At 44.6% G+C, this 21787-nt stretch overlaps 1 protein-coding gene across 1 annotated transcript in view; it reads left to right on the top strand.

Annotated features, from left to right (window-relative positions):
- The first annotated feature begins 826 nt into the window (after positions 1 to 826).
- Positions 827 to 21787, top strand: part of LOC143211754 (dexamethasone-induced Ras-related protein 1) — a 62894-nt gene continuing 41933 nt past the window's right edge. The window contains exons 1-3 of the mRNA XM_076429695.1: positions 827 to 986; positions 1049 to 1204; positions 1395 to 4819. Of these exons, the coding sequence (XP_076285810.1) occupies positions 4761 to 4819 (59 nt within the window). The 5' untranslated portion in view covers positions 827 to 986; positions 1049 to 1204; positions 1395 to 4760. The remainder of the gene's footprint in view (positions 987 to 1048; positions 1205 to 1394; positions 4820 to 21787) is intronic.

Genomic DNA, 21787 nt, shown 5'->3' with positions numbered 1-21787 from the left:
TTCAAACAGGACCGGTATCACGATTGTACTGGACAACTGTAAAAATAGAATACAGTCGATCCTGTTGCGACCGATCAGGATTACCTCGCCGAATCAAATATGCACCGAATGACATAATTCGAGCGAACGCATGTTCCCGATAGCCCGTTCCCGTGCCTGTTTACCATCGTCGAATGGTACTCGCTGGCGACAGCGGTCATCGATCGACACCGTGAACAACAGAACCGCGAATGACACAACGAAAAAAACGCCAAAATCGTTCCCCGAGGCGAATGCAAAAACTCCTGCGTGGGAACGAGGGTGTGAAGTAGCCGTGCACACCGTTTTGTTATGCACACGCACGCCGTTTTATTTAGGGAGATTCGTTCGCTCACCTGACTGATGAGGCCCTCCAGGGCCTGCCTCGTCGATCCCAGGTAAACGTGCTTGGTTCCCTTATCACCGAACTTCAAAAACACCCCTTCAAATCACTTGTCACTAATTAAGGGCCTCACTATGGCGGCCATGACTGCCGTTTGGCTGTAACTTGACCCGCCGCTCACCAGATGACGCCACGAATCGCTACGCCCTGCGCAGGCCCGTACTTCTCCGAATTCAAGGGCTACAATTTCAAATAATTCGAATCTTCTCTTTCAAATTTAAAACTAGAATCCACGCGAATATCATTTCGAGTGCCATTCTCCATAATCTCCGTAATGTTTTCAACGTTTAATATTTAATTATTGTCGTTGAAAATAGGACGTATTAAGTTTTTTCCGTGAAATTTAACGAAAATACCGGCCATCGAGATTGAATTGCTCAGCGTGACTCGATTTAAATCTCCCGCGTCAATTCGGAGTCTGCTCAAATGTCTGCTGTAGTCTGTGCAAGTCTGTGGTTCTCGGGTTAGGCTACTGGCAAATAACGGAGCTAAGATACAAAAATGAAGATTCATAATCTCCACACGTTGTCAGAAGAGTTTAAACATCTGTATGGCAAATCTTTGGGTACGTTGTAAGCTGCCAAACATGGTAAAAGAAATATTATTAAACGTTTCGATATGTTGTAGGATACCAGATCAAATACTTTTGGACTGTGTCATGGAAGAGAATGCCAGAAATTATGAGTCTTGGAGTGTTCAGTTTTGTTAGTATTATCCCTATGATCTATTGTGCGCATAAAAGGAACGGTGAAAATCTACCACGATATTTTCGTGAGATTACCGGTAAGTTGTCAATTGTAAAGTCTTTCTTTCTAGGTTAGGTTGTATTGTTATGCAACTATGAAACTACTTAAACTTCACTGCTGTTTCATTGTTCTTGCTGATCACAGGTTCATTTTGACTGTGGTTCTATCAAGCAACAATGTTCAAACAGAGAAGGAAATTACACTTTCTAATATTTGTGAAATTTTAGTTCTCAGACCCGATGACCCCAGGGTACCTCATATTAGGAATGATAATTCGTTACTCCTGCAAAGACTAGTTTGAATCAATACGAACAGTTCTTGTTGTCGAAGGAAAGAACTTAACGATGTAAATTTATGCGTACACATTACGCCAAGAACAAATTGTAGTCATAATCATACTCTGTATGCTTATCGAGCAATATAGAACTGTTAATAAACATGTACAGTGCATTCTTCTTACGCAACTTTTCTTGACTTTCCAATTGGAAATTTGTTTGACAACTATGATTTTCTATTTCAAAGAAAATAAGTTTTACAGGAATTGCATATTGCAAGCATGCGGTAAATCTTGAACTTTTCTATGACACTACTTTCTGTTATTTTTCGTAGGAGGATACGTTGTATTTAACTAATCCTTACAACTGTGAAGGCGTTGTAATTTTAAAAAAAGTAAGGGAAATTTTTTAATTGGTCAGTTGAACAATTTAAAAAAAAAAAGCAAGACACACACCCCAGTATCGACATTTCTTTCGAGTCCTGATGGACCCTATAGACTATAGACTAAACAAAATCTCGAGTAAAAATTGCTTGTCTATTCTGGGACCTCGTCGGTGGTAATAGGCCGCTGCTTTTCGAACCTGTCTCTGTACCGACAACGTTACAATTACGACGCCTCTGTGCACCAAAATGTCGCCTAATCGATATGCTAAAGAGGTTCGTAGAAGGTCAGCTGGTAGTCCCAGTATAACAGAGGGTGTCACAGAGGCGTCGATGACGCTTGTGTGCACGCATTCACGGTACACGTCGAACTCCCGATCGTTTCGATCCGAAAAGGAAGCGGGTCCTGTTTGAACGCGGACTGTTACATGAACCAGATGACGTTTATCGAGCGAACATTGCCCGTCTGCGGTGACATTTGCCCCGATACCGCATAAACGGCCTCAGACACTTTGTATTTATTGAAACCGATCGTCACGTCGCGTCGGATCGCGCGAACAATGAACGTCGTGCGTTCCGACAGGAATTTCCGATTCGAATGCTGAACGTCCGCAGAATTTGCTTCATTAAACTACCCCATTGCTGCTTGCGGCCTTTAAAAATGCACTGCAATCGTTAAAGTAATTTCATAGCGCCGGTCGTAATATCCTGATTGTATGTAGTGTTTTTTAACTGCAGCAGAGTTAAAAGTTTCTTCGTGCTTTTTTTCAAAATTGCAGGATTGAAAATTTTCATAACGGAGACGGATTGAACAGCAGCTTTTGCTAACTGCTATAAGGGGTTGGCAAGTAGAATTATTTTTCCGAAAACTATCATGGGACACTCTGCCTCCACTATATGTAGCATCGCGTTTGCTCAAGTAGCGATGCGGAACGCGTCAATTTTACGATCTCACAAAATGTTACGCGTCGCCAAAGTTTCACTTCAGCTCGAGGCATCCATCAACTTCGCAACCACGTCAGGTAGAGATGCCGAAGTTTCCGGCCATAATCGCGAATATGGTACGATGCAAAAACGTGGAGGTACGCTGCGAATGCATTACGCGATCGTAACGGCAAAATCACCTAACTAAAAAAGTAAAAAGATTCTTAGAATTTTCAAGGAAATATTCTGAAAATATTACACATCGCACATTAAAGCACGCAAAGTTAATAATCTCCGTTCCCCAACGAACACTATGATATCCTAAGCCGCAGTCTCAATATTCTTTCGCGGACAAAGTGGACCAAGTCCGAAGATATTAAAGAATAAACCCGGACGCAAGCTGACCTCTTCCAAAACTATATAATCACACACACGTACACACACAACGAGCCCGCGAACTCAATTCCCTTAATCTCGGAACGGCTCTAATAACAACAACATTTCCGGACTTGTCAAACTGCGAACATTAGTTAGAACTTGCGAGCGCATTCTCATTCCGGTGCAAATTCATCAGTAGTCTGCCCTCGGAGCATGGTTTCAGCCGAGAAAGTACATACCGGCGAGGATCGTTTGCGTGAATGAAACGCAGCCCTGCGGAACGTAGTTACGTGCTTCTCCCTGCATCCAGTATGCAGGAGTCGTTGCAGTCTGTACCTGCAAAATGGAAGCCTGATCCTTCACTTGTTGGGATCGCGCGGAACAATTGAGCCATTCGATGCAGGAATGGTGCAAGTCGAAACAGTTAATCATCGAATAACGAGGAATTAAAATTAAGTAAAAATTAAATATCACGGTTGTCTTATAAAAGGCGGCGCAACCGAGAGGCCTACTTAGTTAAAGGATGGTGGATCAACGGGAAAGGGAGAGGATAGAGAAAGACGGTGATTGAAGCCAGAGTGGGAAGCACAGACACTGCTCGAGGAGAAGGAAAGGTGGTTATGCGGAACGTCCGCGCATTTCCCTTCGTCAATTATGTAGGAACCGTTGCGACTATAACTTGAGCCTGCACCGGGAGGCTTGACCCTGCACCTGGTCAGCGCGCAGGATCATAGGACGCAGGTTCTGCGACTCCTGGTGTGCGTGTGCGTTATTCGAACTGAAAACACGGCGCAGGAGGACGTCGGAGGGGAAATTATGCGGATCGACGGGGAACGGGGAGCGTAGAGAAACGGAGAGGCCTATTTAGGGGGTGGCGGAGCAACAGGAAAGAGGGAGGCGAGAGAAAGACGGTGATAGAAGGCAGAGCGAGAAGGTGACAGTGTTCGAGTAGAAGGAAAGCTAGACGGAACGGACTCGTCGCGATATGCAACACGAGGCGGGGGTGTGTGAATGAGAACGAAGGTTCGAGGAACAGGTGATAGGAACACCAGTGTGAAAGGGGTGAACGAGGGAAAACAGTGGCATCGTGGCAGCCTGGTGGGGAGAGGAAAGGAGTGAGGAGAGGAGAGGAGCGGGAGAGAGCAGACCTGCGATACGGACCACCCCTCGGTGGTTCGCCAGTGGTTCAGTCAGCGTTTCGCACCGGCGTCGCTCCTCTCAGCTCCTCAGCAGTTCGTCTCGGCGAGCCTCGTGCGGATAATCGCGTGGCCTCTGTCGCGAGATCAATGAGCGAGCCTGAGGACCGCGGGAACGGCCAGGCTGCTGTCATCGATAGTCGACGCGTCCCCGTGTCGGATACAGTGCTACCTTCCTCGGCCCAGGGACTAGGATCTCGGTAGTCCGGTGTCCTTTTGACCGCCTCTATCTTTCTGACTCTCAGTCTCTCTCTCTTTCTTTCTCTCCCTCTCCCTCTCTCTCTCTTTCTTTCTCTCGTCTATCTGGTCTCTTTCTCGTCTCGTCTCATCTCTCTGTGGTGCGCGGCGTAAGTGAGTAGTCAAGGTGCGAGGATCGACGAACGGAACGCTGCGGAAACACGAGGACCTTAATCGGGTCCTTCGGGCCAGGAACGGTGCATGTCGCGGATCCTGCAGCCTAGCTTTTCATCTTGCGAAGCTCTGCCTACGTCCCTGAGGTGAGTGCCAGGATCCTCCTTCCTCTCGAGGAGACCCTTTGGCAGAATTTATCACGCCACTTTCTTTGATCGTCTCCAGGCTGCGAGATTGAAATGTTCAAGTACGAAGGAAAGTGTTCTAATAACGACACGCTCGTCTACTGTCCTGTTAGATAGGAATTTCGAGAATAACTTCTGGTTAACGATACTTCTAGAGATGGAGAGGGTGTTTCGAGCATCAATTATACCACCGAACCGGGCCGTGAATTGGCCACTTGGACTCTGCCGACCATTCACCTTAATTAACCATTCACGAACTTCCTACTACCCGTGGATTCATTCTTATCCACCCTCCTAGAACCGGACACGGTTCTCCGAGACTCGGGGCGTTATTTGGCTCGCGTTATTCGTAACCCGACTTCCTAGACATTCATCGATCGCGCGTTCCTTTGCAACGCGATCCTACCGTCTGATCGTTATAGACGAACCGATCCGATCGCGTGTGCCGCAGTCGCCAGATCAAGATACGACGAGCCTAGCGTTACGACAGTGGTCGTTAGCTCGCTTGAATACTTTACCGCGATCCGCGATTTCATGCTAATCTTATCGGAACGAAAGTATACAGTTGGTCGAGTCAACGGTGGTAAAGCTTTTCGATTGCTGTATGTATATTGTATATGGAACGCAAGCGTTTTCGAAGTTTCCCGTAACGGTTTTCGATGGTTCTCTCGGTTAGACGGTCGCGCCGAGTTATGGAATCGCCGGATTCGGTCTTTAGGCTTATTTGGCACCGATTCAGACCACCGATTATGCTCGCGTTATACCTCTTATCCGGCCCGGCAGTATATCCCCCGTCGTTCACGCGGCACAATAGGGCTAGTTCTCGCGGTGGCATCGTAAACCGAAGTTGGACGTCGGCCAAAACGGGAGTACCTGTGACTGCACGCGGCTTGAAACAGCTGTTAACCTGACTTGTTGCACCGTCGAACAAACGGAGCCGCGTCCCACGCCCCCGACCTCATACACCGACATCCACGCTCTTTGTTATTCAACAAGATGCTACCAATCTGTGGCACGTGCGCCGCCTGCAATCTGTATCCCGTGTGCCCCCTCTTGCCAACATTCAAACGATCGGCGGCTTGTTTCGCTGAATATTTTACCGTGGGACCAGCGATTCTTTCGCGGCCTCTATGGAGTCCGAGAACACATGTTTAACTTTCTTAAATTGAAAGAAAAAGTATAATCTTTCCACCTGATTCGGTGGTTCATTCGATCCGTTAGCGGCGTACTCTGCTAAATATTTAACTCCAGGAGCATTCATATTTTAGCAGGTTGTGTAGGTAGTAAGTACACGGGGTTTTAAAGCTGTAAAACTCCCCGACCTTCGAAAAAGCAACATCTCCCAAATGGACGAGAAAATGTTCCTCCGGAGTAGAGAGTTTCCCTAAAGAATTCCTTAAACTTAGCTAAAAGAATCAAGTTTCTATACAAAATCAACATTTTCTGTGACAATTAATCATTTTAATGTGTTCAAAATAATGCAAATGTTTTCGCTCTTTTGTATTTCATCTACTCAGTTTTCTTTTCATAAACGCATACAACCCGGAATCCAGCTACAGTTAATCTTCTCTATTGTTCTACCAATAAATAAATTGCTCCGATTTCGCGTGAACTTTTATAAGCGCCGCGCCGCAGTTCCAGTGAACGCTTCGAGCTAACACATTTCCGCTTGGTTTCGCCCCCACCGGAGAGTCAACAAAAATGTCTAAAGAGCCAATTCCCGAAAGCTCGCTCCATTATCAAACCGAATCACATTCATCACCGATTCCATCTTCTCACCTCTCCTCGCAGCTGTTCTCGTTAATCATCCCGAATCGCCCTGGTATTTTACTTGGCCGGGTTTCCCATTAACAATGGCCTGTAGGGCGATCACGCTGCATTTACCCCAATCAGATTCTGGTCTTATTTCTTTTAATATCGAACAACGACGGGCATGGAAGCTCCGGCTACAACCTGTCGGCTACACTTCTTTCTCTCCCCCTTCATTCTTCTCTGTTTGAACGGGGCTTTCGTAATCATCGGCTGATCGTCGTTCGATCGACGGCGACGACGACGCGTTCCTCTATCTCTATCGTGCTGGCCGCTCGTTCCTCGCCTGGGAAACGTCGGATCCCGTTGGATCCGTCCGAGCGAAACACGTAGAACGAATTAAATATCGAACGGGGCCGGGTTTACCGTTGCTGGTTGAAATTCTGGAATACGGCCCGGTCTGCATCCCCAAGATTTCACCTGTTCCCGTGCAAACGAACGCTTCTGCGAATTGCATTCTGCACGCGTGCAAACGGATTCACAGTCTGTCCCACGAAAGCGCACCGGGTACGACTCTGGAAACATTAATACATTTCTGCAATTCATTACGGACGAGTACATTTCAAAAACACTAATACGCTTTTACGTACCTCTTATCTCCTTGCATAAAGAATCGCAGAAAGACTGAAACTTTTGCATGCATCTATCGTATTGTTTCCAAGTGCATTAATGCTTGCAGATGGATTAGCGAGTATGCTCGTTTTGCGACGGACTGTACAGATTGTTCGTCAGGGGTGCATACAGGCTGGAAGTATCGCAAACGCGGTGCACGAGCCTCGTGGCGCACTCTCGGCTCAGATATCGACGTGCAACGCACCCTTTCGCATACACAGACGGTCGTTGAATCAATCCAATCATCGCTGCTCGAACCGTAACTCTGGTCTCAAACAAATTTCACAGCGGTGTTCAACGATAGTTTTTTCCGGGTTACGGTAGAAACGACGCAACGCCCGACACCGCTTCCGATCGACGCGACGGGAATTCATCTGCCACCGCGAACGACCCGGTACATGCAACCCCCATAAACCACGCCGCTCCTGGAACACGGTTTCGCTCTAACACCGTTTCTGAATTAGGGGAACCGCCGATATTGCACTTTTCTGGCGGTGGACGCGCGAAAGTACTACCGGAAAAGTGTCTGGCAGGGAATATTCGTTGTCGATATTTTGTTAGGAAAGCAAGAGGGTTAAACAGCGTTCTTTGTAATTATTAAAGTCCGAAGTCGAAAGCCATTTCACCGTTACCTTCACTGAACCAGTCTACCTTTTATTGATAAAACGATTAAATCTTCAAAACGTCCAAAGCCATTGTCTTTTAAATATTCTGCACTCGGTGCTGGTATTGTTTATCAATGTTCGCGTGTAGGTGCATTCTTGCAGGTGATTTTAATGCGATCCGATTCTCCCATTGAAATTGCAATCTTTTCCATTTTGGATTCGTCGAGTCAGGCTTTCTGTGCATCGAAATTTTATTTGCCGACGAATATTTGTACCGAATTCGATCCACGGATTTCTATTGGAGGAAACAATGGAGCCGTGCCATTGTCCGGGAACACTTTCCCAGGGAAATGCCAGGGAACTCGACGAGAAATTCCGAAACACTCGGCGGACATTAACCGGAATAAGGGCTATAACATGGACCCATCAAGTTCCCTGTTCCCGTTTCAGTTCATTGATTAGGTGGACGTCGAAAAAGCTGATTGGCCGACCTCCCATCAGCGCTATAAACGCGAGAACCTGTACAGTTTCATCGAAGAAGTCATGCAATATCTGCATCTTCCCCTTGATCCGGACGGAACCACTTAATACGACTTGTAAATTGGGAATACTTCAGCTCAGATGTAATTATACAGCCAGATCGCTCTAACTGATTTGATGCGTGCATTGATAATGCGTCCTCTTTTATCAAATCGTCGCAAACGAATTCAAAATTGTGTTCCAATTGTGCCTGGTAAGAAATAAGCAAAATATCGGATTAATTTCTCCACAAACTAAATACTAATTTCGCACAAAGCATGGAAACAATGAGTCGCAGCTCGAAACTACTACGGTAAGCTACTATGACTCGAAAAGCTGTGGAAAGTATCTCCTTTCGGTGAATAGGATTATTTGCCGTGGGTATTGGCAAGCCTCTCGAATGTATTCGATAGTTCGCGGTTTCTGTGTGCCATGCAGCTGTCCCCGTCCCCGTCCCCGGGATCCTGGAAGTTGCAATCAAGCTGAATGGACCCAGAGCAAAGTAGGAAAACGTTTGGTAACTGGCGCGAAGGTGAGTGGCCGAAGTTTCCCGGGAAGCCGAAACTTAACTTAAACTTGTGGGGTCGCATCTTATCAAATTTTCGCCGCTCCTGTGTGTTACCGAAGGTGTAGGCGGAGAGAGAACCTCCTAGTTATCTCGGGAACCGTAGCAATAATTACTCTCGCTTCCGGATCCTGATTAAAATCATTTTATTGTATCGTTACGCTATCGTTATGCTATCGTTGCTCGGTTTAGACGCGATAAAATTCTCGTCTCGAGATACGCTTTACGTGACGTCAGAATTATTGCTTTGATGAGGGGCATTTCTGGGGAAACGATGCAATGAATTTATTTTTTTGGACGTATAATTAAAATTGCTAAAAATCTGTCACACGTCTCCGACGAACAGAATTTTCTATTTCGCGTAGAGAAAATAAAATTCATTTTGTTAATGGACGTCGTTATTTACAATTATAACGCGTCACATATTCGGAGAATTTATTATTTCTCTGTGACAATATTTTTCCTCGTATCTCGTAAAAGGATACGTTGCATTTCGTGAATGTGTTACGACTATGATATATGTATAATTGCGACGACTGTTGGGATAAACACTGGTATCGAGCGTGTTGATTTTAATCCAGATGCTATCTCAATCGTCATTTTTCCAAAATGGTTATCCAGGGTTAGTTCGTTTGATTCTGAATTGATTTCATCGGAGTAGACGCGTCCACGTGTTGAAGTTCTTTCGTAGCCAGGTTCCAATCTGTTTGTCCTTGTCGCGATTGAAAATGTAGAAACGTTCATAAAATATGCATATACATATTTTGATATTTAATAATACTGTACTAGAAATTTCGTTTGACTTCAATGTGGCATGTTTATAGACAGCTTCAAAGTTGTTTGAAATGGAAACTCTGTATTCAAAATGGCGTTCGACTCCCCAAAGCATTCAAAGCATATTGATTTTCCTCTGATACAGAATATTCGCTCGTTTTAAATCGCGAGAGTGATTATTAGATTGCAGATCTTCGTGTGATCATATATTTAATGATTTCTGTTACTCGTTTGCTGAATATTCTTTTCCCAAGTTGATTTGGACTATGCAGAAATTGAAGTAGTTATGGGACACTGTGATAAACCAAGCTTTTCTTGAATTTTATACATTTACAAAAGAAATTCTTATGTTAATGTTTCTCGAATACCAGCCCCCTCACAGAAAGTATTCGATTATAAAATCGTGAATACGATTGTTAACCTTCATTCTGGTCGGCTTTTCAATCGCGAACCATAACGAACGCGTAATGAAAGGCGGAATAATTAACGCAAATACGGTATCATATATAGCAATATGGATAGTATGACACAAGAGCAGTATGGTAGTTCCAGCGATATGTAACCTTCATCATCGATTCGCGAAAGGTCAAGTCCGCAGAAAAAGGCGAGTTCGCCGAGCAAGTGATCAGATAGTCAATAAATGTGTACTATAGTGATTTAGCTGGCGCAACGTGTCTGCGAATGCAGCATATTCAGGCTTGAATCGAGACGTCTCACCTCGTCGGCTACTCGCGCGTTCGTAATAGCGTATCTTCCGCTTCGAGACGAGTCGAATGGCGGCATTCTCCGTGGAGAGATCCTGACGCGGTCCAAAGAAATTCTCTCGCGATGAAAGAGCATGGATTTCCGTACCAGTAGATCTTGGCATCGAATTTCTCGCGGTACACCGAACAGCAGCCTCTGCTCTGCTCTGCTCTGCTCTGCTCTGCTCCGTTCTGCTCTGTTCTGCGCTGCTCTGCTCTACTCCGTTTCGCGCCACAACGCTTTGTGCGCGGCTTCGATCGTGACGATCCATCGACAGCGTGAACTCGCGGTTCGAATGACAATAATTCAATGGTCCGTGACATTTATTCCTTCGAGAAGACCCCCGTACAACCAACACACACCACCATTTGACGTGTCAGAACTTCTGTCATTCATTACGCAACTCCAATCTCGCGAATCGAGCTCAAACTTGGAACAATCTAATTGTTTCGCGTCAATTTGATCGTTCCAGAACATTTGCCGGGACCCGTGAACCCGAGACACCGTCACCGACAGACTGCGGATCTTTATGCAATTATGGTGTTTATACATTTTTCAAATACATGAAAATTATAGTCACAAAGCGCAAATAACAAAGAGGAGAAATTTAGACAAGAGACGAACTACAATGTAAATTCTTCGTAAAACTATGAGCGTTGCGTAAATGGCAACCACCGTATATGGGATTAAAGAGAAACAGTAAGATAGCTTACACCTGGACAGTCGCTAATAAGTACGTAAACACGTCGTTCTCACCGCAGTCGTCGCCTCTATTATAGACAGACGAGAAATCTCGCATTAAAAACCTGCCTCCCGTTAAATTGAGTTTAATTATCGGAATCGATTTTCCGGAGCGTGGCCGGTAAAATGCGAGGCAGCGCTTCATCGTCATTAGTGGCGATCATCAAACTGGTCGTCTAGAGAACTTCCAACCACTAATTATCGAATCGTTTCCGTGCCACTGTCGTTTTATTGTTACGCGGGACCTTATGCTGCGTGCACATTCTCGGCAATCCACATCGCAGCCCTGGGTACATCTGCGACTGTGACGAATGCACTTCACGCTGGATCTGTCAAAGCGACTGGTTTTTATTCCAACGAGTCAAGTATACTGGAAATTATTCTAATCTGAAGTCGAAGCATTTCAAGATTCTCAAAATTCAGGTCACCGTAAAGTAAAATGTGAAAATAAAATCACCGGCATTTTTGTGAAAAAATTGATTCGAATGGCTCTTTAATATTCCCAGCCTCTTTCGAACACATGGGAGGCTCGTACACAGGGCCCGATGTGCGGTGGATGTGGTTGTTTAATTGCAATCGCCAATCAATCGGAACAATCACGGGCTTAATTACCAAAATCTGGTCCTCGTTAGAAGCCGGCCATTTGTTCGCTGATTAATCTTCCTCTTTCACATGATGGAGCTCTTTTAAACTCCCGTGCGTCGATAGTCCTACATTCGCTGTTCAATCAAAGTCTTCGAAACCTAAACAGAATATCTGACACGTGAAAATCTTGTCTTAATTAATTGCTTTTTGGACAAAAATCTGCCGACAAGTCAGTTTTTCATCGATTCAATTGGAATTTTTTTAAAAAATGTGTTATTATCATCCGATCCACTTATAAGCTCTCTAAGAATAAAGGATGGCGAGCACAAGGAAGTTCTTTCTCAAGAAGCGAAAACGCTGCTGTTGCATCAATAAATTAATGGTAAGTCTCATAAGTACCGAATGTAATTCTATTCAATTGGTAATTCTCAGGGCCAGATTTACAGTTTAAAATTTTGCGGTTTAGGGTTTGGGGTTAAGAAGTGTCGGCAACTCAGCTGGGACATGCAAATTTATGGTATGGGCGGATGAAGTATCGGAGTTATTGGGCTTTGTAGATAAGGATTCTTGATTGCGACAGTTAACGATTTTCGCAGAGCACGTCATCAAAGAATAATCCTTCACGAACATTTTTTAAAAAATTCCAATTGAATCGATGAAAAACTGAGTTGTCGGTTGTGCGTCGGTGGTCTGGCAAACAAGTGCCGCAGTGTTAATTTAGTATCTACAGACCCCGTAGCTTTTAGATTTTGTATTCCGGACGGTCGAGCCGCCCCGAGGCAAAGGCTACAGAACCCCCGAACATCGATTGTTCTTCGGTCGATCGATCGAAAGACATTGCAGTGTTGCAATCCGCTCCTGCCGAAGCTCCCCGTTTCTTCTGTATTGAATGTCGCGGAAGGTAGGCGAGCGACGTATCTGGTTTTTCCTTGATTTTCTCGACGGTACGTTAATGGCTCGTCGGGATCAATAGTGCCGAGAATTCGGACGAGCACTCGGAGGAAAGGCGTCGGGAAAAGGGGCCGACCTCACGTTCGAGGGACGAGGCTCTTCTCGCAGCTCGTGAAAACGTTTCCGGACTCGCGAAAGGGCGGATAGAGAGAGAAAATAGAGAAAAGAGAAAAAGAGAGAGAGAGGCGGGAACAATTCGAGCAAAACGAATACAGGCCTGCTCAAAGGGCACGCGTAAACAAACACACGCGTGTCCTCGAGCCGGCTAAAATTCGTCGGGGACCCCGCTCCTCCAAGAGAACCTTTTAATTAAATCCCACCACTCATCGAATTAACCATCTGAAAAAATGCCTCGACAGCCTGACGTGACCAGCTGCTTAACAAAAACTTCATCCGTTAATTAGCCCGGCTCCGTGGGGGAGGCGGAACTTAACGTCGCCGACTCAACCACGCGGAAAAACGTTTGAAGCAAGGCGCTTTGTTGCCTTGAGAAAAGCGGCTATAGCGTTCGAGTGAGTTCACGAGAAAGGGGTTGACCGGATAAGTATGCTCAATCGGTTTTAGCATCATTTTTAATAATTCTAGTTGTGTAATGATTCTACGGTATGGTAAAAATAGTGTCGAATTGATTATTTGAAAATCGCTTGTTCGAGGAGGATTTTCGAGAAGCTACAGAAGTATTCGATCGAGGTGTTTAATGATCGAGTTGCCTTGTTCTATAAGGCTCGAACCAAAAGGATCCCATTTTCGGAGCATAGGTTCCCCAGTGTCATTACTTAACTTTTCACTGATTGTTCCCTCGGTCTGTACACTCTCCGCTGAGTGGTTTACTTGTTGAAAGTGCAGGAGCAACTCTCGAGGCGCGGCGTTACTCGTTCTCGCGCCAACCATCGCATCGACGCGCGCGATTCGAGTAACGATTCTTGAAGCCGGGTCGAACTATTAGATCGCCGGAAGAGGCGAGCGAACGCGGCAAATAAATTGAATCGACTCTGAAACTGTCGGGAAGAGATTTCGCCGAGAGCGCGGAGCGAATCTCCTCGAATCTTCTTTTATATTCGTGTGGGATCAGGTGCATCCATTTATTGCCAATTACCGATCCTCCATTGTTTTAACTACCGCCCCCTTAATAAATTAAGTATTCCTTTTTTTACATCATTATAAATCTGGAAAAATGTTTAAACAGCGGCCAAACACCAGCCGATCGCGTGTTCCACAAGCCCATTAGGATTCGAATTCTCTCGCAGTGTTCTCTTCGCTCCGTATAGCTGAAGACAAGAGTTATGTTCGTCCCTGAGCGTCAAGATTAAAAAAAGACTGTATAATGTTAAAGGTCGCGGTTATTTTCCCGGCGTCATCTACCGAACGCGGTAAACAAGATTCCGGAGCAAAACATCTTCGAAATTTTGAAGCGATATTTCTCGGGCCGAAGTTGCGCAAGTTCTCTTCCTCGATTGGCCGACGAAATCACTTCCACGCGTTCGACGCTGATAGTCGAAGTAAATACTTTGAATGGGTTTTCGGAGGATACGCTCGCAACTTTCCAATTTCGTTCGAGCAGACTTCGCGTCGCGACATCGCCTTGCGCGAGGATAAGTCAAGGCGAACCGGAGACGCACCGGTGTAATTCATTTCCGGTGACAAGTTCGTTTCCCAGAGTAGACTCTGGCTGTCTCTTGCCCAGGGGATTCATCGGTCATCCAGAGGAAAGCCGGCGCTCAGGTGAATTTCGGCAGTCTCGCGTGATCCACGGATCAATTTGTCCAAGTTCGAGACAAGATTCGCGCGGGGATCAGATAATCGCCGATTCCACCAACCGAATTTACGATCCCGTCCGCTCCCCGTGGCTTCGATGGACACGCACTGCTGTACATCACGATCTAGATGCAAACAGATCGATGCTAACCGTCGCGTCGCATAAACTATCTGATCCACGATCGTGCAGGATCCTTCGTTAACGCGTTGACTACTGCAGTGTCGCAGGGTGGCCTGTTCAGGGAATGCACAATGCACACTTAAGCTGAGTGTCTGTTCAAATTAGCTGTACCCACCATTCATCGAATGAAATATTCTCTCTAAAGTCCTTCAACAGATAAGAGATAAGGTGAAATTCCCTCGATGGGCTGACGCAGTCTTCCTGGACTGCGAGTGACAAACAAAGGTTGTCGCAAGCCGATAGAGGGTTGAAGGAATTTTTCGCGTTACGTAAAAATAAAAATCTCCTTGGCTTCGAGAAAATATTTATTTCATATTACCCGCAATACTTCAACAATTCTTTAGACAGATTAAAAGTATTATTTGGTTTAAGAAACATGTCCATGTTATCCTACTTGGAATGTTTATTGGCTATACGAGTGCATGGACATCGTTTTAACACTTTAAAAGCCGCATGCTTTGTTTCGTTTAATTTTTACATACCTCATTGAATTTTTTTCGCTCTTTAGTTGATAATCCTGCTTCACAGGAATATACGTTCCTGCTTCGCAGGAGCAATAAACTAGAAAAAGTTCTCTTCCATGAAGTATTAATATGTAACGAGTCGGTCAATTTATCTGGGCATGTTCAAGGCGCAATTAGTCGACAATTAACTTCGTTAAAAATGCCTAGACGTGTTACGGTACAATCGGAATAGATACCCAGAGAGTGAAACGCACGGAAACCGCCACGGTCGAGTATCACGACGCGTCGCGTCGTTCGCACGTAGTTGGAAAAATGGAAAGAAATATGAAAATTTCTAGTTAATTAGCCAGGGGCGAAGTTAAACGACTTCCCCAGGGTTTACAGGCCATTACACTGCGCTCGGTGTTAAATATACGCACCGATCGATCACACGTTATATTTATAGGGGAAGTTTTCTATCGTGCAACTGGTGTTCGAGGAACTTGTAGCCATTATCGGGTCAACAGACTTGGCAATGTTGCGAGGAGGAGGCTGATTACATAAATAATAACTTCGGAGTGCATCCGTGAGACGTCTTCCTGCAAGATTAAGCGGAAGTAGCCGCTATTTGCGCTTCTTTTTTATTTGTTCGCATAGCGGATCGCTTCGTTCTTAACTCGCGAAAATTCCTTGAGGACGTCTACCTGCACGGAAGAATGTGCGTTCTGCTCGCTTTTAATGTCTTCAATCAGATTATTCGACTTTTTACATTTTTCCGAGACAAAGGATCTGGATATAATAAAAATTGTAGTTTTATTTACCTTTTTGTTTTTATGTACTCTGTTTCCTCGAGAATTACAAGCATTTAAGTTAGAAAATGACGGAATTAGAAAACGCTTAGAATCATTTCCGATGGAACTACTTGGAAAGCTGCGTGCAAACGATCGATGAAGCGTAGTCGAGATGCTCGGAGAAAGTTATTTCGGTCGGGCTTTTCCTCCATCTACGGTGGATTAGCATGTTCTCTTAAGATGTTGCTAATTACAAAACGAGCTACACGCTCCAACCGGGTGCATCTTAATAAGTGTCGGTAGTGGTTCACCGAGGGACTGATAAAACTAGGGGCGACATGAAGGATAAGGACCCTAATGTATACGACAGGTTGTTCGGTCGCTGAGGATTTGCTCGGATATGAATGCGGCGAACCTAACATCCGAACGAAACGGTTTCTTTGAGCCGTTGCAGACGATGGTCAAGCTTTTGCGGTTTTTCGTCCTTTGCGGTAACATCATCGAATTTGTTGAATGAATTTTTCGTTCATTTTACTCAGATGACGTGCAAAATGAAGGGGGGCGAATGCGTAAAAGGATGGACCGTCCAGAAAGAAACCAGGAAACAAGAGAAGGCAAAAAACGCGGATTTATGACAGCTTATCTTTTTCCCGGGGAAAAATTCGTCGCGTCTCCGGGCTGGAAATATTGAAATTTTTCGTCGACAGAACTCACACACCGCAAGAGACACGGCCAAGGTATTGTTTTTCCCCTGATTTTTTTATTCGACCGGGAGTGTGTATCGAGTTTCCCACTGTTGAAATGCACCGTTGCTGCTGTTTGAACTGGAGATCGATCTCCGGTTTAGAAACACCGGGTTTAACGATCACGAATGCTCGCCGAAGGGAGTACACATTTTTCCGCTCATTAAGCAAATGCGCGACCGGGTGTGCGCGATTTGTTTATTCGTGGATAATGTGATTATCAATCTATAGGAACGGTTTCCCCATCGCCTAAAGAAGGTTCAACGTTTGCTCGCACGGCTTTCTTAACCCTCCTGTGGTCAGGTTCCATGCTCTTCCTAGAAAATGCTATCGGTGTATGTATCGGTAAAAATTAAAATTAACGAGCTGAAATTCCACCAAAAGCTAACTTCGAGAAAGGTACGACTCTATAGTGACTCTTTGGCTAAACTCTGGAACGGCTGGAGGAGCTGCAAATCGCTCTGGAGAGGGTCCGATATTTCAGCTAATCAACTTTGGGCTAAGTAGCGGAGAACTTCTTAAGCTCTGTCAATCTGCACACCTTAATCTATATTCTTCGTAGCCTGTTGCCGATAGTTGGCCCCGTTGACACACAGTGCGGCGCGACGAGCCGCTTTGCCATCGAAAACTTGAGCTTCCAGCCTGCCCGGCAATCTCGTTAAGTAGCGGGTAGCTAATCAGCTTGGCGAACTCGACGGGGCTAAAACGCTGAATATTAACCGCATTGCACGGAGATTACAGCTTGTCCGATTCCTCGGGAAATTTTGCGAGGCTGGATCCGCGGAAGAAATGGCACTGGAGAGTGTCCCGAGGGATAATGCTCCCCGAGTCCGTGACTTCAGCGATATTAGAACGAATGGCTCGGGGCGAAAGGGTTCAAGCCTAGGATTAAATAGAGCGGAGTAATCGTCGGTCGTGTAATAATAATTATATACGTATATACTCGAGACTACGCCGCGCCACGTCTCTCTCTCTCTCTCTCTCTTTCTCTCTCTCTCGTCCCGTGCAATATCCACCGCCAATGAATCATAAAAAAAACCGGAATCCCGACGATGGAAATCAGAGAAAGAACATTCCACACGGATTTATTTATTTTTTTTTTTTAATTTGCAATCGTCCGATTACAATGGATAAAGAAGATAGCCGGTCGAATTCCGAATGTAAAATGCGCTTCAAATAAATATCATGCTGATGCACACTGCTTTTTTTCAACATTTTTCGGAATCGGTTCGGTCTTTCAATTTTAGCGCAGATAAAAATGTACTTGATTATTTGTTTCGTGTTTTCACGGAGTCAGACATACAGTTAAAGTATAAATCGGGTGTAGCCTGTGCGGAGAAAATGATTGTACCAATAGCTGGAAAGTGTTTCTTGTTGTACGTGGGATTATGAACTACGTATGAGGAATGCGAAGGGGCCAGAAAATCTGCTACATATTATGAAATCATTACATCCGCATTTAGCAGAAACCGATGGCGAATCCGCTTACAGGGATTGCGGTGTGTACCTACCATCGAATTGTGAGAGAACAATAGTTGGCTATATATCGGAAGAAGTTTCTGGTTCATCGCTGACGTCCGAACAACTGCCACCGTGCACAGTCTCTGACAAATGTAATTGATTTTCACCACTGCGCCGAGGCTCGTATTTACACTGAAAAAGATGGCGGTTCCTCGGTGATCATCTTTACCGAGAACTTTCTTCGCGGCGAGGCAAGCAAGGAGAATAGAATCGGGTGAAAAGTTGCGGACCTTCAAAGGGTCGAGTGATTACGAATGACAAACGATCCTCCTTTCGGGAACCCGCAAACTTTCCTGCCTCATGGTTTTGTAACGACCGACATTCAAGTTTTGCAACCTAGGACGTGATCAATTCAAAGACTGGAAAATTGAGACACTGAGAAGTTGGATCATCGAACTTTTAGGACGCCGCATCGCACAGTGGGCCAGACACCGATCTTTTTGGACAAAAATCCGCCGACAACTCAGTTTTTGATCGATTCAATTGGAATTTTTTTTGAAATGTTCGTGAAGGAATTCATGACGTGCTGCGCGAAAATCTTTAACTGTCACAGTCAAGAATCTTTATCTATGAAGCCCAATAACTCCGATACTTCATCCGCCCATACCATAAATTTGCATGTCCCAGCTGAGTTGCCGACACTTCTTAACCCCAAACCCTAAACCGCAAAATTTTAAACTGCAAATCTGACCCTGAGAATTACCAATTGAATAGAACTACATTCGGCACTTATGAGACTTACCATTAATTTATCGATCCAACAGCAGCGTTTTCGCTTCTTGAGAAAGAACTTCCTTGTGCTCGCCATCCTTTATTCTTAGAGAGCTTATAAGCAGATCGGATGATAATAACATATGCCGTATAATATCTATATTTGTCTTTTTGCGGCAACACATTCGGGAGTTTCCAGCTCGTGATTTCCTGAAGACTTTATTATTTGCCTCTTGTGGCTCTTCTGAATACAAACCAATTGGCAGTTCAAATGCCGGTTTGGCGGATTCGATGATCTAGACTCGAGGTGCTAAGTCAAACCTGATCATTTCACTGTAAGGGATTCTAAAGTTTTAGGATTGAAAAAAAATATTAAAAATTAGAAAGGTTAACTTTGAAATGTTCAAAGTTCGAGAAAGATACGAAAGATAAAAGGGCAGACTGCATGGTTCAAGAATATAAAAGTGCAAAAGGTTCTAGGGTCCAGAGACTTTAAAAGTTAGAAAGTTGAAAGATTGAAGTTCCAGCGTTGAAAAGTTAGGTTTAGGTTAAAGGGGTGAAGGGCTTTAAAGGTGCGGATTCGAGACTTGAAAGATTTCTAACATTCGTGGTTGCGCGGGAAAGCCAGATTTAAAGGTTCAAGGGTGAACGCGTTAAAAAATCGAAGACTCAAAAACCGGAAAAGTTCAAGAGACCAGAAATTCAAAGATTCAAGAGCTAAATCTGTAATCCCAAGGCTCGAAAATTAGGCTTGAAATATTCAAGGGTTGTCGAAACATTACAGAATCGAACGTTCAGAAAGAGGAAAACTTCAAGAGCCCAAGAATTCGAGCAGAGGCTAAAGAAGCGTGCTAAATGTTTAAGACTCGAGGTTCCACGGCTCGAGAGTTACGTATGTAGGTTGAAGGGCTGTTGACGTATTAAAAAATCGAAGGTTTAAAATACGGCAATGTTGAAGATCTCGAGGAAAGAAAAACTTGAAAGCTTAAAAACCGTCGGAGGTTGCGAACACTTAACAATATTAAAGAATCTTAGGATGTTCTAAACGAAGATTATATCGGAAATTTATTTGAGCGTCTAGGATCGTTGCGATCCGATTCTTTTGATTAAAACCGTTCGGCCGGAGCTTAAATAGGGTTCGCGAGGACTAATAGGCTCCGGAATCGTGTAGAACAATTGAAACACGGGGAATCCTCTCTGGATTATCGAATATATCGGAGCAACCGTGCGTAGAATCACCGATACCATTATAATCCGATTGTCGATGTTATGGACATCGACGCGGCGCGGCGGCGGACTGTATCCAGCCTGGCCCTTCCGACGTATCGACTCTGCCATGTTAACGGAAGAACAATTTTTCTAACACGCTGCCGTGTCGACAACGCGCGCTTTATTCGACCGTGACACACGCGAAATCGATATCGCCGATCGCTCTTATTTATCATTCGTTTTCCTGCGCTGCACTGCGCTGTCTGCTACCGACCAATCCGCTCGATGAAATTATAACAAGACACGGACTCGCGTGTAACCTTCGACTTCTGTCAGGTTTCGTTCGTTCAGTCGTGACGCTTCAGTTCGTTCTGGACTGCGACGTTGTATGCAAAATAAAAATCGTCAACTTCGGTCGCAAAAAACAGGAGCCAAATAAAAATGTCATTCTCGCATAAACGTTCGTGCAATGCCGGCGGCACACTGTCCATTCCATGTTGAACAACTTTGCCAAAAAAATCGTGCAGCAATCATCGAAGGGACATTTTATAGGCGATACGATCGTTTGAATTTGCAACATTCTCGAAACAAAAAAATATGTTCGGTTTCTTCGAAACTGATATACGGGAAAAATGTTAATTTCCCTGGGAATTTTCAAATATGATGTATAGAATTACGAAATTGAAATTTTCGATAATGATATCGTGTTAATGTTCCGGATATTCGACGGCAGCCGAGGAACTTCGAATATTTCAGAAATTTCCGTAACGAGTAGCCCAGTCAGCAGCCCTGTTTTCAGAAAGTTCCAGATCGGGTAAAAGTTGCTATCTCCCAGCAGACCGAAATAAAAATTTTCCTCAACAATTACAAAGGTATTGCAAGCCGGCTGACGAATTTTCTTCGGAATGAAAATATACTGGCTCGCGAGCACGCCGCGTCGTAATTTCGAAAGCCTGCGCCCCTTTTATTCCCAGCGGGAACGAGAACTTCTGTAGGGAGAAATGCTTTCTACTTTTTACCGTTTATTGCTTCCCTTCTCGTATTCTTCTTCATACGTGCGTCACGTGGAGGAACGCACTCGCGAAAGGGACGTGCTCTCTGAATAACTGAACGAAATGCACGGCGTCATTACACACTTTCTTTCAACGAGAAAAAGGAAACCCGATCGAATCTTCAATGAAATTTCACGTTTCTGCTATCCGATACATTTAGCGAAATGTTTGAAATAAACGTGAACCGTAGAGGACCATGTAGAATTTTTATCATGTGTTTGTCAAAATTCAGGTGGCAAATATGTAATACTTAAAATCATGAATAACGCTGGGATCGTACATATTTGAAGTTGACAGATCCAGTTAATTTTCGAGTTTTAATTAACAGCTCGCAGCACGCGCGAAACACGCATTTGATTAAAGTTACAAAAATGATGAGCATTTCGCAGACAGAGAGAGATAAAAATTGATCAAGCTGGATCTCGGTTTAAAATAAATCTGGACCGGCCGCTGTAACTGATTAAATAAAATGTGTCCGTGTTACGATATTGTAAAACAATGCAGGGAATTATTTATGTAGACAGAGATCGGCAACAATTTTGAAGTTCCGACCCGATTTAAGATTGAGCTGGATCGCGTGCAAAAGACTAATCATAATCGCTGATTAAGTGAATCGAT

Source organism: Lasioglossum baleicum, chromosome 9 (genome assembly GCF_051020765.1).
Source record: "Lasioglossum baleicum chromosome 9, iyLasBale1, whole genome shotgun sequence".
Taxonomy (NCBI): Eukaryota; Metazoa; Arthropoda; class Insecta; order Hymenoptera; family Halictidae; genus Lasioglossum; species Lasioglossum baleicum.
The sequence above is the reverse complement of the archived record's forward strand: the minus strand, read 5'-3'. Positions and strand labels throughout refer to the sequence as shown.